The sequence below is a fragment of the Heterocephalus glaber genome, unplaced genomic scaffold, assembly GCF_053883595.1.
Source record: "Heterocephalus glaber isolate CG9 unplaced genomic scaffold, H.glaber_assembly_v1.0 deba00000122, whole genome shotgun sequence".
In the NCBI taxonomy this organism is placed as follows: domain Eukaryota; kingdom Metazoa; phylum Chordata; class Mammalia; order Rodentia; family Bathyergidae; genus Heterocephalus; species Heterocephalus glaber.
The window spans coordinates 84,771,866-84,790,655 of record NW_028258138.1 but is presented as its reverse complement, the minus strand read 5'-3'; the positions used below and the strand labels follow the sequence as shown (position 1 = coordinate 84,790,655).

General features: G+C 35.2%; 1 protein-coding gene across 1 annotated transcript in view; it reads right to left on the bottom strand.

Moving 5' to 3' along the window:
- Window positions 1-18,790, bottom strand: part of Fam227b (family with sequence similarity 227 member B) — a 70,953-nt gene that overhangs the window by 31,629 nt on the left and 20,534 nt on the right. Inside the window, 8 exon segments of the mRNA XM_087180985.1 lie at window positions 1,798-1,935; window positions 5,341-5,467; window positions 6,950-7,051; window positions 9,503-9,601; window positions 11,290-11,394; window positions 11,850-11,885; window positions 16,081-16,148; window positions 17,540-17,771. Of these exon segments, the coding sequence (XP_087037111.1) occupies window positions 1,798-1,935; window positions 5,341-5,467; window positions 6,950-7,051; window positions 9,503-9,601; window positions 11,290-11,394; window positions 11,850-11,885; window positions 16,081-16,148; window positions 17,540-17,771 (907 nt within the window).

The following is an 18,790-nucleotide window of genomic DNA, read 5'->3' as shown; positions in this document are numbered from 1 at the left end:
ATTTGGAAATTAACCAATAACCACCTAAATAACTATTAGGTTGAAGTAGAAGTTATGGAAAGTAGAAAATATTTTGAATTAAATGATAGAATGTATCATACCTAAATTTGTAGAGAATAGCTAAATGAGTACTTAGGGCAAATTACAGCTTTAAATACTTATATAAAAAAGAGAAAATGATAAAAATGGAACAAAATGCAAATAAATTGTTGGGTAAAGGATGTAGGACAGTTCTTTATGCTATTCATATCACTTTTGTGTAAGTTAAATTTTTTTTTTGTAAGTTAAATTTTTAATAAAAATTAAAAGGCTCCTAGAATGTCTTCATTTTGTATTTGGTCAAGTAGTAATTCATATGTAAGGGTCTGAAGTAAAAACAGATGTGCGAAAGTAGAGAAGGATAGTAACAACCTTTCCGTCCATACCAGATCCCTAGAAAAGATCCCCAAATAGCAGATACGTATGAGAACCTAGGAAACCACCAATGCCGCCATTAGTGAACAAGAATTTCATTTAACTGCTATCGATAGAAAGCGTATAAGATGACTTTAAGACAACAGTGGGGGAAACCAAGCTCAAGCAGAGATTCTCTAAGTTCCAAGGGCCAAGCCTGAAAGGCAGTAATTAACGTGCTAAGTAATTTTAGAATCATAAGTTAATTAAGTCAGAGGTTTAAGAAGTGTAGGTTAGTCCTCCTCTTCCCTTGGCTACCTTAAGGAACACACTGGAAAGGTGTCTGCCTGTACACTAGCGGATTCCACAGTGAAATCACCCGGAGAGCTTTAAAAGCCTGTACTCAGGGGTGAGGCCTGAGCATCAGACCCGTGTTTGGCACTGGAGACCCAGCACAAAGAAGAGAGAAGTAAGCTTTCCTTATAAAGCTTATTAGTGAAAAATAATTAAGGAGTTTGGGCCCAGTACAGAAATTCAACACATAGCTCAAGAAACAGAAGAGAATACAAAAATATATCCACTTAAACTGATATTTCAAATGGTCTGTTAGTGGATGATTTAATAAATGAGCCATCAGATGATTTAATAAATGAGCCATCTGTTAGTGGATGATTTAATAAATAAGCCATCAGAAGAAAACGTCATATAGGAAAATAGCCACCTTCTTTATAATAAAATAAATTCCAAGTGGATTAAAGAACTAAATCAAATACAGAGATAAGAAAGAAAAAGAAAAAAGATACAGACAGGTATTTTTATGATAGGTTAAGTCTTGACAAAAATGCCACAAAGCTGAAACTATAAAGCAAACATAGAGGGGAAGGTGAAAGGGAAGAAGGGAAAGGAAAAATTATGAGAAAAGAAAAAAATGGAAATGAAATCTATGTAAATAGGGAAGGGTGGAGGGGGTGAAGGGTGCACAGGTAATGGGGAAAAAAATAAGAACCAAGATACATCATGTACAGGTACAAGCACCCAATGATAAATGTAAATGTATTGTATACCTAAAATGTACCAATAAAAGAATTTTTTAAAAAAGCAAACATAATTTAAATGTACTGAATAGAAATGTTAAACTTATCTATTATAAAAATACATTATTATCCAGTTCGCTAAAAGTGAGAATATCTGTGGTGTCCAGAGACATAAAGCTTCTAGAAATCAATATAAAATATCATAACAGGCAATAGAAAAGGGGCCTAGGCACATACTGCTATTATAACAATCTATGAATCAAATGTTACCTAAAGACTCTCACAAAAACAGTGTTAGAAAGTGAGCAATAACTGAGTAACAAACTTGGCGCTGGCCCTGTCCATCTGCCATTTATGGCAATGCACTTACTAGCTGATAGGCGCTCTGGACTGTTTGTGATCATCTCCTGTATTGATTTTGCACGCACCTTCTTGCTGCCACGTATGGTGGTTGAAGAGAGGTCTTTCAGTTTCCAGTGGGCCCAGAAACCTTTCTGAGGCTTCAGACCTGTTAATGTAAAATGTACATGTAGCTGAAGAAATTAGGATCTTGAAAGTATCTTCTAATCTGTCAAAACATTTTGATTTACATATTTCACCTTTACAACAGAAAAGTTCTGCTTTTGTGCCTTTTAACCTGGGACAGATTACAAAAGTCATTTAGTCACTCTAAAAATCTGTACTCTTAGCCTTATAAATAGGAATTATATAAATCCTTTTGAGTTCTTCAGGATTAATTCAAATGTATGATAAAGTGTTCAGTAAATGGAAAAGCACTATAAGAACATGAGCTAGTATTGTTACTATCACTATTATTGACATTGATATACTCATAAATGTAGCCAATATTTTTAAGGTGATCAGTGTTTATTGAGGATTATTTACCAGATTTCACTATTGAATTAGAATTTTTCAAGTATTTTTAGAGAGTTATCACCCCTTTAGTATTAATTGCCACTAGATCATTTTGCAGAAGACTTCATTTGAATTCACTTGAGTGCTTCTTCGAACGCCTATATTTAAAATCTGATGTGTGGCAAAGCCAACAGACCAGCTGATTGCCTCTGGGGCATGCCACTCCCTGGAGTGACACTGGGGGTCCCTGGGCTCAGTCAGGAGGCAGAGGAAGAGGGCAAAACTATAGGCAGAAGACTTCATTGTATTTTCCTTAGGAAGGAGGAAGTGAAATCAATTTCTTTATCTCTCTGGTAAAAGAACTATAATTAAAGGCTTGAATAACCCAGTTTTGTATATGTATAAAGTTGATCCAGTATTAAATTATTTGACCTATTTTTCATTGTAAACAGAAGAATAAGAAATGTAGCTAAACTGAAGCAAGTGAAGATTTATGTTAGACAAAAAGACAGATTTTCTTTTCTGTAAACTCCTATGATTTTTACTAAGTGAAAAGGATTATTTTTTGATTAAAGATACAACACATATTGAACCACTAGACGTATAAAGAAAATCCTATAGAAGCGCATATGTGCAGCAGTCTACAGAACTACACACACTACACATAAAATTCTATTTTTCATTTTATATGTCCTATAAGTCCTGTAGGCTTTCTTTACTCTTTTGATTCTTTTTCTTGACTGGGTTATTTCAAAGTAGCTGTCTCCTAGGTTGCAGACATTCCTTAGCTTCAGAGTTTAAATAAAGATTCCTATCGCTTTTTTTCATCAACTAGTTTTGGTCCAAATAATATTTTTCTGACGTTGTTGTCTGTTAACACACTAAGTATTTTAAAACAATCATTCTGAATTATTTGTCAGGTGAGGAATTTGTAAATCTTCATTTCTTTTGGGTAAGTTCCTGTTGGGTTACTATGTCGCATTGGTGTGAGTGTGAGTGTGTGTGTGTGTGTGTGTGTGTGTGTGCTTCTTGTTACCTTATGTTGAAGTCTGTACATTTGCTGGAGCACGGATATACAGACTGGTTTCAGTGGGCGAGGACTGTCAACGATGGGTGGGTGTAAGGTGCCAGCTAGGAGAGGCATAGTGCCCTGGCTCTGGGGAGGACGCTGCAGCTCAATTCATGTGCAGCTGTCAGCGGAGGTGAGCATCAGTGATGAGCGGAGTCCTCAGGGGCCGAGGCCACTGCTGTCCGCAGCAGCTGTGAGGGCTGGTGAGGTCTTCAGTGGTGATGACTGCTGCTGCCTTTCCTCCCGTGGGATCAGTCACATCAGTGCTGGATACACAGTGCCTGAGGAGCAGCCATGGAGCCAGGGCCTGGAGGATGATACATATGGAAGACTGGAGTTCCGGGTCTGGGGAACAGTGGTATGGCTATATGTGGAGGGGCTGAGGCCCCAGGAAGGAGGACAGTAGTGGTGCTTGTGCCCCTGCTACGGCCCTGGTAATGGTGTGTGAGCTGTGGGCACTTTGGAAGCACAGGTGAGGAATGCACTCTGCAAGTATCAGTGCATCAGCATCCCTGAGGCCTGGGGCCTGGGCACTCCCACTGGGGCCTAGCTCTGGTGTCTGCCTGATGGTCTGGGAATCTGTAGACTGCGGTTGCTCCGGAGTCTGGGTTGTAGATGCACTTGACACCTCAGTGGCTCCAGTGTCCACGGCACAGCATTTATGGAGTGGCTGGAGAGCCAGATGTGGAGCTCAGGAACGTGTGGTGGCTCCGAGGCCCACTCTGTGGCATCTTTGATGTGTGAGGTGTGGGCATGCACATGGCTGCCACAGTACTAAGTCCCAGAGTGAGGTGAGCACAGAGAGGCAGCAGCTCCACCACCTGGCGGGTGCGAGGCTGGCGGTGTGGTGTGGCATGGCGGTCCTGGGCCAGCACAATAGCAGCTCTTCCTTGCGGTGGGAGCACAGCAGCATCTCCCTCTGCAGCAGATCCACTACGACAGTGGCTGTTGGTTAGATCCACTGTGGAAAAATCACTAGTGTCCTCTGTGGAGCAGGCCGCCGAGGCCTCTGTGGGTGAACACTAAGGGCACATCCACTGAGGGAGCTACAGGGAGTTGGCAGCTGCTGTTAGCCCTCTGAAGTCCTCTGCAGCAAAGGCTGCCAAGGTCCTTTGTGGAGCAGGCCCCTGGGGACCACAGTGGTGCCTGCCACACGCCTGGTCCTGAGCACCTCCAGCCTCCTTTACTCCTGGCCATCCCAGAGAGTTCACCTGGCCAGTCTCTCCAGTGATCTTTCTTTGCGGTTATTCTAGTTTTTGCTTCACTGTGTTGCTGTGGGTTCCCAATTGGACTCTTGAGCCCATGCTAGGGGTACTTTTGTTCATGGATAGCTAACTGTTTCCCTTGGTGGTGGTGGCTGCGGAGATGACGGGTATCTCCTAATCCAGCATCCTGCTCTCATAGGAACACTCACCATACTGAGTTAGCTCACCCACGTGACCTCAATTAACCTTAATGATTTCTTTAAAGGTCTTATCTGCAAATGTAAATTTGGAGGGAAACACAATCCAGTCCATAACTGACCTGTCAAAGTTTTCTGCTCTTTATAGCAACTGAAAATATTTATCTTCCACATTTAGTATATATTCCTGTATACATATATATTCCTGTATATATATATATTCCTATATATATATATATATATTCTGTGATACCCATTTTTGTATAATTTCACTGCTTATAAAGTTATTTGGTTTCTAAAGTTAATAACTAATTTTAATAATACAATTTTTAGAATAAGCATTTCTTAAAAACATAGACACTGATACATCTACATCGGTGTATAAAAACTACCAGTAGGGCTGGGGATTTAGCTCAGTGGCATTGCACCTGCCTCATGAGCACAAGGTCCTGAGTTCAATCCCCAGTACCAAAAAAAAAAAATTAAAAAAATAAACAAAAATTACTAATATTTTGAGTGCAGTAAAATATATCAATTCAAAAATTTTAGGAACAAAAATATTTATTACTTAAACAATATATTCATACCTGACATCCAAAGAAAAATGTTATTTCCTAGATCTTCTTTAAATTGATCATTAAAGAGGTTACTAGATTCTGGAACTGCTTCTAGGAATGTTGCATAGATTGCTTATGTCAAACAATCAGGATATACCTACCAAATGGAGTCATATTAGATTAATTTATATTTTATATACCTTAATTATCTAAGAAATTATTACTTTGTAGAAATATATATTTCTAAGAGCTTTCATTTAACCATTTTATTACTCTTTGTAACTGTGAGGGACATGAATAAAGAAAAGTTGAAAATCAAGTCAGTATGATTTTTGACATTTTGTGAAAAAAATTTAATTTGAATAAAGATAATATTAACAATTAAGATAGTTTGATGATCAGCCCTTTATTTCATTTAAACTTGCAGAAAATGGTACGTGGATCATCAAAATTAAAAATATTTTTAAATAACTGGAGCTTGTATAGGTGGGTCTACATATTGTAATTAGCATGGTTTAAATATTAAAATCATAATCAGATATCAACAAATATATGGCACTACTAGGATCTCATAAGTTTTTGAATTTCTAAACAAGTTCCTCTCAGGAGTGACTAAACAATGCCTGGATACCATATTTTTATATTAAACACAAATTTATATCATTGTTTTGACATTCTGCATTCAGATAAGTATTTAGAATCACACATTAAGCCCTTAATTGTACATAATTTTAGAACTGGAGGAGTCCTGAAAGGTTACTGTGGTGGACTGAATAATGGTCCAGAAGATAAACATGTTCCAGTCTCTGGAACCTGCAAACATCACTTTATATGGCAGAGGCTTTGCAGATATGATTAAATTAAAGACCTTGGGGGAAATTAACCTGGATTACCCAGGGGCCTCTAAATGTAATCCCAAGTGTCCTTATAAGAGGGAGGCTGAAGAAAACTTGACCAAAGAAGAGGGGAAGGCAATGTGACTGCAGAAGCAGACATTGGACCAATGCAGTGATAAACCAAAGGGTGACTGTAAGGTTGTTCAAGGTTGAACCTTTGTCAAATTTGTGACTTAGGTTTATTTATATTTTCATTATAAAAGATATTTAAAAAATTTTAACTATGCCTTAACTATGAAAACATTTGCAAACTACAAAATGTTTATGTATTAGTATAATTAATCTTATTCATTATTTAGTGTAATAACAGAAGAGCAAAACAAGCATTTGATTCAATTTTATGCATTGTATTTTACTGTAACAGGTGCTTAGTTCTTAAGTATAACAGTTAATTATTCTCAAATGAGTCAAAAGATTCATTATAAAGTTAAAAGAAAATCGTGGATCATTTTGTAAGTAAACTGAACAGAACCAAAATATAAATAGAATACATCAATAGTTTTCAAACAAAATTCTTCTCCCACTAAGGAGATTCTTTAAAACTTTGAGGTAATGGAATGCAATATTCTGGGAAGTGGTAGTGGCGGTAACATAACTTTAAAAGTATCTTATTCTACTTATCCTACATCTGGCACCTTTGCTCTCAAAAGCAACAAGATATATTCTCTTATGTGTTGAAATAATTATTTTTCTATTTCATTCATTCTAACAATAATTAGTACAATGTTAATTTCTATGTTTACCTGAAAGAATGCATCTTTTCTACTGAGAGGTATGCTCATGAAAAGTGTCACATAACTTTCTGCAATTCTATCAAATAGGCAATCTTGATATTTTCTGTCAGGCTTGGAAATAAAATGTATTAAATTAAAGTTAATATTACAATTGAAAAATGGGAACATTCCTTTTTCATATGTCTTTTAATTTCTGTCGGAGAGCTGGACACAGTGGATAGGCCAACAGAAACTGAGGTCTATGTTATTTGTGTGTGGGAATAGGCCTGCCTCTTTTGTTAAGCCCTTGGGGACTTCAATCAATTAAGTAATGTAGAACTGTATTTGGATTTTGTTTCTGTTCTGATTACTCTCAGTAAAACACAGACTTCAAATTCCTCTTGCATTATCTTGTTTGAATGATTCTCAAACAACATCTTTTGACTTCATTAATTTTTCTCAAATTTCTTGTTTTCTGTTTTTATTAGTACTGACTTTCACTGTGATCATTATTATTTCCTTTCTTCTGACTGCTTTAGGTTTCATTTGTTCTTTTTCTACTTCAGTAAGGTAGAAATTGTGATCATAGTTTTTGGGAGCTTTTTCTTTTTTCAAATATAGGCATTTTAATGTTCATATAACTTTCTAGTATTGCTTCAGTTATATCCCACAAATTGTGTTTTCATTTTCATTCAATTCAAAATACTTTCTGATTTGATATGTGTTTATTTTAAGTGTGCTAGTTCTAGATATTTGGAGGTTTTTCCATATGTCTCCCAGCTTTTCATTTATAATGCAATGCCATTGTATTGGTGAGGTTTCCTGTTGCTGGGACAAAACACCTGACACCTGCAACTTAAAGGAGGAAAGGTTCATTTTGGCTCATAGTTTCAGAGGTTCCAGTCCATGGTCAGCTAGCTCACAGTGAAAGGCCATGGAAAAAGAAAGCTGTTTAACTCAGGGCATCTGAGAAACAGAGAGCAGGAAAATATCCAGAGAGGAGGGGGCAGGGACCAGATATAGTTCTCAAGGTCACACCCCCGTGACCCACTCAGACATACCCAGAAATGTACTTTACTAACCTCCTAGGTATCTCAAGCCAAGGAAGTTAACAGTCAAGATTAACCACTACCATCATTTTGTCTGAAAACATTCTTTGCATGGGTATGGCTTGAATTATTAGAAATTCATCAGGATGTTTTCCTAGCTTAGAATATAGTTTATCTTGACAAATATTTAATGTGTACTTGAAAAATATGTATATATGTATTCTGCTGTTGTTGGAGATGGTGTGGTTTGAATGTGTTCATGTGTTGGGAACCTGATCCCCAACATGTTGATGTTGAGATGGGACTTCATGGGAGGCATCTGGGTCACGGGACTCACCACCAAATTACTGATATTATTATGAGAGTGAGCTGACCTCTATCGCTTTCAGAATCTCTTTCTCTTCTCTCCTCCCTTCTTTCCCTCTGCCTTCTATGGGATGACTCAGCAAGAAGGCCTTCCCCAGATGCCAGCCCCTAGATCTGGGACTTCCCATCAATGTAAACCAACAGATACTTGTTCACACACTTTACCTATTCTGTAGAATTCTGTTTTAGCAACACCAAGTGCTTTAAGAAACAAGGGATGCCTTGGAAATGTCAGGGCAAGCTGTTTGCCACTGTTGCTGAATTTTAAGTCATTTATGTCATTTCTGACCTTCTTTATATTCTACCAGTTTCTGAGAGTGAGGTGCTGAAATCTTGAACTATACCGATGGGTCTATTTTTCCTTGAAGTGTTAAAAGTTTTTATTAAATGTGTTTTGAAGTATTTTATGAGGTGCTTCAATATTTGGAATTGTTCGGTCATTTTAGTGAACTGACCACCTTGTCATCATGTGATTACTTGCTTTGCCATTGGTAACATATTAACTACTTTGAAATCTTTGTGCAATGAGTTCAAAAATATTGTGACTTTGTATGTTATGTAGTTTTTGTTATTACTGTTGTTGTATGATAGGAAGTGATGCACTTTCTGGCTCTTTGTTTCTTTTGGGGGAGCCAAGAACAAGTTTTAAGTATACACTATTCTTACTGAAATTCTTCAAGTAAAATACTGTCTCATGTACATTTCCATTCTCTTATTGTTTGCCAGATACATCCCCTCCTTTATCCTTTTAAGCCTAGTCAGAATTTTCACCTTTCTGTATCAAGACAAGACCTTTTCTCTATTTGATCTGTAGACTCTTTTCTAAACTGAACCTCCTCCTGTGTCACAGATTTGCAGCAGGCTTTTTGGTTAGTGTTTACCATCACATACTAATGTTAAGTAAAGCTACAACTTTATTATTCCCTACAATGTTCGACTTCACTAATCTTTTTCTGAGTAAAGAAAATTTAGAATCTTGGAAATCTATAGTAAAGCCTTAACTCCTGTGAAAAAGGACAATAAACAAAATTTTTAACATGTATGGAATACTTAACAATGAATCTCTGTGAAAATATCCAGAAAGTTTTATACCAGTGTTACCTCTACTGAAAAATTAAGTATGCTACAAGTCAACTCATAAAAAAGAAGTTTAAAAAATATTATTTACCTTAAACTTATAGAGAAACCACCACCAAAAGCAGTCACGCAAAAGAGCAATGGAGGCTTCTGAGAGGAAATGAGTCTTCCAAACTCTAAAAACTCTTTCCTGTGGGAAAAAGAGATACATGGATATCGAATTTAAATATATAACAACACATGTTAATACAAATATGCCTTATAAATTTATTTAGTGGTAATAGACTAGTACTGTTCAACAATATTTAGCATCAGTCACATATATATAATACTAAATTTTCTAGTAGATACATTTAAAAAGTAAAAGGTGAAATTAATTTTAAGGATATATTTTATATAATCAAATATATCTAAAATTCCATCACCATATAATTGATATAACAAGTAATGAAATATTTTTTATTCTTTTTTGATACTAGATCATTGAAATTATATGTATTGAAGTATGTATTTTATACTTATAGCATATATCAACTATTTTCATCAAGAAGTACTAGATCAGTATTTAGACTTCACAGGTGTAACTTCATTGCAAACATAACTGAAAAAATTTAAATAACTAAGTCATTCTAACTTTTAAACTTGTATATAAATTGGTTAAAAGAAATAAAATAACACACCCAGGTACTTAGTCACACTGGCTACTTTTCAAATGCTCAATTTGGCTAGTGGTATTGAAAAATGTTATAGGACAGATCAAGGGTAGCAAAAATGTAAAATTCAGGTCATAATTCCTCCTTTTTTTCTTGAAGGCAAATATTGACAATGAATCACAGAATTCTATCCCAATAGATCCCCTTCATAAATCTGTCTAAACATGGGGTTCTCCTTAGCAGACAACTCACCAAAATCAGAACATAAGGTTAAATCTACTTACTATAATACTTGAAATTATACATTTTGTTTTAAATAGGAAGATTGAACAGATCATCTTATGTTCTAATTCACAAAAATTTTTAAATTCTGGATTCGGTAGAATCCAACATTTCTTTTAGTGGAATATACATAAATATAATTTCCTCAAATGCAAGTCAACAAAAAAAAGATATAATGCAAACTTATATAGCAGGAGAACTGTTTATCATATACTCAATGGGGCACTTCTTGCTCATAGGCCACTAAATATAGTATGGACTTCACTGGTAACAGCTTCAATTTAGATTTAGTTTTTTTTTTTTTTTTTGGTACCAGGGATTGAACTCAGGTACTTGCACTTGCGAGACAGGTGGTGGAACCACTAACCTAAATCCCTGGCCCTGATTTAGTCATTTTTAACTACAAAGAACCTATATGATGTATATAAATATAAAAAATAGACAATTGAAATACAGAGGGGAAAATAAGCAGGTTTACCAATAACCATCCCAGCCTCATCCTATTCCTGGCAATCCTGGCCAATATTCTGGTTACCTTTCTACTCTTTCAGCTTTTCATCACTTGAAATCCTATATCTAAAAAGAACTACACAAAAATCCTATATTGAAAAGAAACACACATAAGGGTTGTGGAGAAGGGCTTTCATTAGTTATTACAGGGTCAGAGTAGAGGGTTAACTTATCCCGAGCTGATCGAGTAGGAAGGGAGAGGGGAAAGTGCCCGTATGATCATATGTCTGTCCACTGCTCACCATTACCCTCAAACTCTCAAGGCACTGACATGATGTCTAATACCGGCTCTTCTGGTGAGCAGGGTATTAGATATCACTGGTCTCTCCTGCAAAATTTAAAGTCTAAAGGATCAAATCTTCCTTAACACCAAACTACCATAGTTTCAAAGGTCTGATTCAATACATCATATTCTCCAGGTTTATTTACATACATCAAAGTTATGAGCTTTTAAAATAAAAAGATAAATTCGTTTAGCATCCAGATGTCTGAGTAACTCAGTAACTGCACTTGTTTTGAATCCTGAGAAGTTGTAACCCTAGAAAAAAAGGAAATATAGAACAATATTTCATTCTCAGTACAGTAGTCTCATATGACTACAGAAGACAGGTAAATATTTAACTGTCACTCACCTGACAATTATTTTATGCTGTTATATTAAGTAAAAAATATACATCCCTCCTACAAAAAGATCTTTATATTATCTACTTCTGTGAAATTAAGAGCTTTTACATAATCACAGGCCAATTCAAAAGCAAAATAAATCATATTTCAGAATTAATTTTGACAGATACTTAAATGATCAAGGATTTTAGCTAGACTGTATACAAAGAAATATGAACTAGGCAGAAAAGAGGAAGTTGCTACTGCTTGTTACCAACTCTCTTTCCTGGAACCTCTATCCATTTAGCTACATCTATATTATTGTACACATTCTTTAGAACCACATAATACTTTTGATATACAATTGGGCAGAATAAAAGTTTCAAATACCTCTATATTCTTCTCTGTCTCCATCTCATCTGAAAGCTGGAAAACATTTAAAACAAAATCCTTAAAACACTCAATCCAATAAAAGTTATTCAACAATAATAGCATTTATTAAATTTTTGTTAATATGATTTATCTAAAGGTAATTTCAACAGATCCTGAAAGGTCATCTGATAAAATTCAACAGTGAAAGTTTTAAAACTTCTTTTGAATAGAACATTTAATGAATAATATAAATACCAGTATTCCAATGTTCTCACATCCTAGAATTCGTTACTGTTGATATTTTAGCATTTGCTTCAAGACTATAGTTGTAGGGAAATTCCACTTTTTGGATTCCCCTCCTGAAGAAACCAAGAGCCTTTTTTCCTTCCCTTATTTCCAATAAAAGCTCTAACTTTCTCCTTTTGCTGACAACTTCATTTGCCAATGTTGTGAGACCACAAGCTCAGTTTATATTGAATTAACTGTTTCATATTTTGGAGGTCCCACTGAGATTTGCAGTTAATAGGAGGTAACTCCCAAATGGAAAGTTTTTATGGTCTGTTTCTTCTTGCAATATGTTCTTGTTAAATGTTATTACATTTAGGAGGTAGGAGGCAGGTGAAATTTGTGCTTGCTTCCTTTTTTTCCGGATAGCCTTATGTTTCTTGTGTTATTTCTCTGGTGGTAGGGTAGATTTGGGGAAAACATGCCTCATATAAAAATGCAGGAACCTGTCAGCCAGCTTTGTAAATGGTGACTAGTGCAGGCTACTGCCCTTAAATCTCAGGGGACAGGTTTACTGGGGTAGTCTGACCTGATCTGCCCCCCACACACATTGGGAGGGAATGTCCAGCCTGCTCCACCTCACTTTCCTTTCCAATTTGATCCTCTGCTGGTGCAGGAGCAGTTTTAGCTCTTGATACTCTTGATCTTAGTCTCCTGAGAATGATAACTCTTGGGCGAATTGTTCCATTAAGTCACTGCAAGCTGAGGAAGACAAGACTCTCACTGCTAATCCCTCTTAGTGCCAAATTTCTCCTGCTGTTTTTTTCTTTTTCTCATTTTTTGGAGGCTTATTTATTAAAGACCAGAGAAACCCACCCTGAGAAATTTTTAGTCCCAATTTGTCTGTCTTTCTTCCCTTAGAGTAGGGCTGGGAACTAGGGAATATCTTCACTCCTTTCTTCTTATGCCTCCAAAATTCCATTTTGGCAGGGCAGATTGGCTTTTTTTTGTTGTTTTTCTGCAAGGTAGGGGCATCCCTGCATTGGTGATCATGTTAGCACATCTAAAAACATCATGCAGACGGAAACAGTGATGCAGGTGCTAGACTCCTTTACTGGGGTCCACTAGATCAACCCTCTGAAGAAAGTCCATAATTGCTGAACCCCTACATGACTTCTTTGTAGTCCCCTTGGATTAGCTCTCTGGAGAAAATTTCTGACTGCCAGCCCCTACACTGACCCCTTTTAGCAGGTCTTCACCTCTTCTTTCCTAAAACGATACTTCTTTTTATTTATTTAGCTTATGAGTAAGGCAGCGAGCTAGGGAAAGGGCCTGAGAGACAGTTGGGTGATCAGCCAAATGGATAGGAATGAAAATAAGAATAGACGGTGAACTAAGACTTTGGACCAAGAATGAACTTCCTCAGGCAACATGGAATGCAGCCCCTCCTTACTAAAGGGAGGAGTAGCCACTCCCTGCTAAACTCCTAAAATGTAAAATAGCCAGTTTTCCTCTAAAATCCCTATTTCCTTTCAATCCTACATGCCAAGTAGAGAGCCTGAGTTAGAGAGCCTGGGTTAGAGAGCCTGAGTTCCAAATGGTCATTGTAAATCCACATCATCTGTGAGAGGTGGTCACTAAACAACTGAGCAATGTCACGTGCTCTGCTTATCCACAGAAAGCTCTGGACCAAGGGGCCACATGGAAGTTCCACTTTTTGAATTCTCTTCCTGAAGAAACCTAGAGCTTTACTTCCCTTCTCCTTATTTCCAATAAAAACTCTCCTAATTTAAAAAGAGGACTACAATTTGAGAATAAAATGTGAAGTTTATATAATAGAGTAGAAAGTCTGAATTCCACCTCACCAGGATCTTTAGTTCTAGTCCTGTGTTCCCTCTTTGAGAAAATCACTTAATTTTTTTGGTTTGTATCCATTTTATTCCATTACAAATACTTTTATACCACCACATAAGAAACTTTTTGTATGTTTTTAAATGTAAAGAAATGGTAACTATACATTTTATTTTGTAACTTGCATTTTTCACTCCATATTAGGTTTTCTCATTCTACTCAAGTTCTATTTATGTGTAATTAGTAATTTCCATATAGCTTTTTTTTTAACCAACCTAACCATTCCCTTCTGCACAATATAAATAATAAACAAATCAATGGAAGTTTGCAGGCAACTTTTGCCTAACATTCAAAGGACAAATGTTTACATTTTACCTTGGAGTCTACAAATTATCTTGGAGTAGAAAGGGAAGTAAAGCTAAATACTTCATTTTCTAGGATTAGTATGATTTTGAAACCAAAACAAATTGGAGATAATGTAGGAAAAGGTAATCATATCTTAAACCAATAATAAACTAATAACATGATGGGAAAATAATCTCATTGACATTATTAGTGAAAAATTAAGATACTCAGGAAAAAATGGAAAGAGAATATGTAAATAGTCCAACATGCAGTCTATTTCTTGCTTTCTTTAATATTACAACAAAAAGTATTTTTAGAAATGAATGTTTTGTTACTTAAATATGTTAACTATATGATATGTTTTATATGTAGCCCAAGACAATTCTCACTCAAAAAAACAGTGAGCTGCAGATGGAACACGACGAACTGATGTATTTAAAATAATATGTTTATAAGGGTATTACCTTACACCAAAATAAATATCAGGTGGATTAAAGAATTAAATATTTTAAAAATTACAAGAATAATACAAAATAAGATATGTGACTATACCTATGACCATGTGATAAAGAAACACTTGGGAAATTTTGTGTCACCAAAGACAGAAATTTTTAGAAAAAATAAAATTCTACATAGCCGAAAACACTTTTTAGTTAAGTTACTTGAGTTGAAAATGTTGCTATCAAGTTATCATTAAAAAATATTTAATGTTGCCAAGAGGGTAAGGGATAAATCACAAACTATTGATAAAAATAAGAATTGGAGCTCTCCAGAGAACAATATGGTAATCCATGTCAGAACTCTTGGAATTTCATGGTCCTCCCCCATTCTGGAAGCTTATCTTAATAATCTTGGATAAGCACAGTCACCAGCTCTAAATATTTTGACAACAGTTTTGTGAATGACAATGAATAGTGAAAACTAACCTCAATGTCCAAGAAAAGGGTTATTACAATAGTTTATTTATGAAACACACATTTTAAAATGATATAGAATACTTACTCATGAAAATTTAATAATGTATTAGAAAATGGAAAATTAGAAAATATAACTTAATCTGATTTTTCTATAAAACAAAAATGACAATGAAGAGTGACGTGATTTATTTATAAGTGATGAGTTTTTTTATTTCCTAAAACTACTACCTTTTTAATTTACAATGAAGAATAAAGACCAAAACTTATTTTGAAACTAAAAAATGTTAAATGAGGTAGGTGGTCTAATGGTAACAGACATGTACATATTTACAATTTTAAGATTATGTAATTTTAGAATGTATTTTTGAAAAGAACTAAGTATGTGTAAGTAATTAAAAGCCTAGTATAATTATAATGAAAATATTAAGGAGATTTAAAAAAAACTGACAATGTAATATAAAGATCATAAAGAAAATGGTTTATTTCTAAATGAAAAGGATTGACATGGGACCTGCACTACTAGGTATATTGCAAATTATTAAATCATCAAAGTGTGAAATATATACATTAAAATAAATCTTAATAATTTGCAGTGTAGAGAGGAGGGTAGAGAAGGAAGGGGAAGAGGATGTAAAAAGAACTAAAACGTGATGTGTACATGAGTCAAATGTGTACTAATAAAATGTGTACTAATAAAAATTTAAATTTAAATTTAAAAACTGTAATGTTATGAAGACGTTATCATACTGAGCATAAAAAAGGGATGAGTGTAGCTATTTTAAAGCACAGAGAAACAAAAGGGTAAAAGGACATTTTTGAAAATGTTATCAGTGCTTATCTATGGAATAACAATTTATAATTTTTGGAAAATATAATTTTTGAAGGATGATATAAAAACATAACTACCATACCATTATCTTCTTTTGTTTTTGGTACTTCTTTAGAAATGCCTTGTATCTTTGCAATTTTTCAAAAGAACCTTTAAAAAAAGAATTCATATCATACATCCTTCAAAAATGAAGAAGATTCTAAATACTTCTAAAAGTTATATATGAAATTATCTAAAGGGATCAACTAGTGATTTTGGTAAGCATAATATTAGACACATTAACAAATTGGAAATATTTTTTATCTCCTGTTTCCTTTAGTTTTTCTGAAATATGTTCTCCCTAACATCTCTACAGAACTCATTTCTATATGTAAAGTTTTATCTCAATCAATCTCTACTGGACAGGCCCACATTTTTCAAATAGCTCAGACACTTAGCTTCTGTTGTGGCATGGCTGACTTAAATTCAGGAAAGTGCTGTACGACTGTGCATGGCCTAATGAAAGATTGCAGGGCCTTCAAGTCATGTGACTTAGACTTTGTTCTCTGGTCTTTACATTTGAGGGCATTGAGTATATGTAAAGCTTTTTAAAAGAAGGAGAAAGTTATAAAAAATTATATATTTGTATTTTTCTCATGTAGATTTTTCTTTTCAAAAAGAACACATGTGTATACATGCCATGTACATGTACATGTATATATATAGTTTATACACATATATATATATTGTGTATGTATACTAACATACTTCACAAGTATATATATAACTTACATAAATTAAAAAATTGATAAAATGTTAAAAACATGAAAAATCTAAAATAGTGAATTTAATACTAGTGTGAACATATTTGCAGACTTTGAAAAATCTAAAGCCAAAAATGATATTAAATATCTAAAGATTGTAGCTAATCAAATATATTTAATACATAGAAAATACTTTATAATTATAGCCAATATCATCAGTTTCAAGGCTTCAATAAGACAAGAATTGCCATTAGTATTTAAAACTATTCTGGAAGTATTAAAAATAAAATTTGATAAGAAAAAAGTTATACAGATGCTAAAAATGAAACAGCATTACTTACAGATACACTTTTCACTCAATTCATTGATCTTGAACTGCATACTAAGGACTCCTGTAAGCCTATAACCTAGCCCATGTAGGTCGACTCTCACCCCTTTCACTTTTGGTTTTACAGATTTCTGTTCTTCTACCTGACCTTGTTGACTTGCTTGTTTCTCATAATGTCAGCTGATGTCATCTTATTTCCCTGATATTTGCTACCTCCACTCCGGTTTAACAAAGTTCGTAACTGTTTTAGTCTTTACCCTAGCAACAGTTTCTTTAGAACAACATATTTTCATGTTCAGCTAAAAATCTGAAAATTAGACCCACCTTAAAATAAGATATATTTTTTGGTTTTAAGATTCTGCACATTAAGATCTCATTCTTTATGTGAACACACAGAGGCAGCAGATAGACTAACAGAAACACACACACAGCTCAGCATTACTTTAGTCAGGTAAAAACTTAAGGCTTACTTGTCTTGGAAATCATGCTGGTCAGTTCAAATAGTTTGGAGGCATGGTCTTGCAGAAGAAGTGAGCATTCCTTTAATCTTGACTCCATGATTGTGATTCCTTCAAATATTTGAGGGACATTATTGGATAGCTGTGTATAAACTGAAGTAAAGGAGCTATCTTCTTTTATTTTTTTCAGAGTATATGTGCATTCATCATTATCTGGCCAACTGATTTCCCTGGGCCAATAATCCTGCAAAAAATGTGAAAGAGGGGCCGGGGATTTAGCTCAGTGGTTTCGCTGCCTGCCTGCTGCACAAGCACAAGGACCCGAGTTCGATCCCCAGTACCAAAAAAAAAAAAATGTGAAAGAGAGGAAATAACTTCATCATTCTTAATAAATTTTCAGAGGAACCTAGGTCCCCTTGCCATTTTGGAAAAAAAGAGTTTTATGAAGATACATAAGTGCCCTCTCCCAAATCTTGAAAAGGTCTCAGAATAATAACATAAGATCACAGGATAAAATCTCTGAAGAAAAATCTCATCAATTTAGAATGACAACTGCATTTGAAAATATAACCTTGTGCATCATGTATTGCTATTGTTAGAGCAGCCAGGGAAACGCCAAGGCTAACAGGGATTTGGGAAGATTTTACAATTTGTACAAACTTTTATGAAAATGCATCCTTCGTGCCAGCCTGCAGGTGTCACATCTTTGTTCCCAAGATTCCAAAAATACTGGCTGAGCAGGTTTTATGTGAAAATCTGAAATCTGAAATGCTTCAAAACCCAAAACTCGTCGAATGCTGATCTGACACCACAAGTGGAAATTTCCACATCGATCACACTTGACAAGTTATATTCAAAATACACGTGTACAATTTATAGTTTATTCAGTGTCCCCACGGGGGAAGAAATTCCCTTCTGCTCCTCTTCAGCTGCGTGAGCCCAGATTCCCCTCTGCAAGCCTGTCCACAGACAGTAGTAAAAACGGTGGCCACAAAGGGTAACAGTAAAGTGGTACATGTGCAGGAAGGACACATCGATGCTGATCTCACAGTGCTGCACACAGGGACAAGACCGGCATGTATTACTTATTGTGGTTTTTGTTTGTTTGCTTTTGTGCTTATTCTCTGATCTGTAGCATGAAGATATGGTCATAAAGTTTTTTTAAAGTGCAGTTACCCCTATGGGCAACACTGGTAAGGGAAAGAGGGAGCGCTTGTTTTTATCTTTAGCCCAGAAAGTGAAGTTGGAGAAACTGGACAGCAG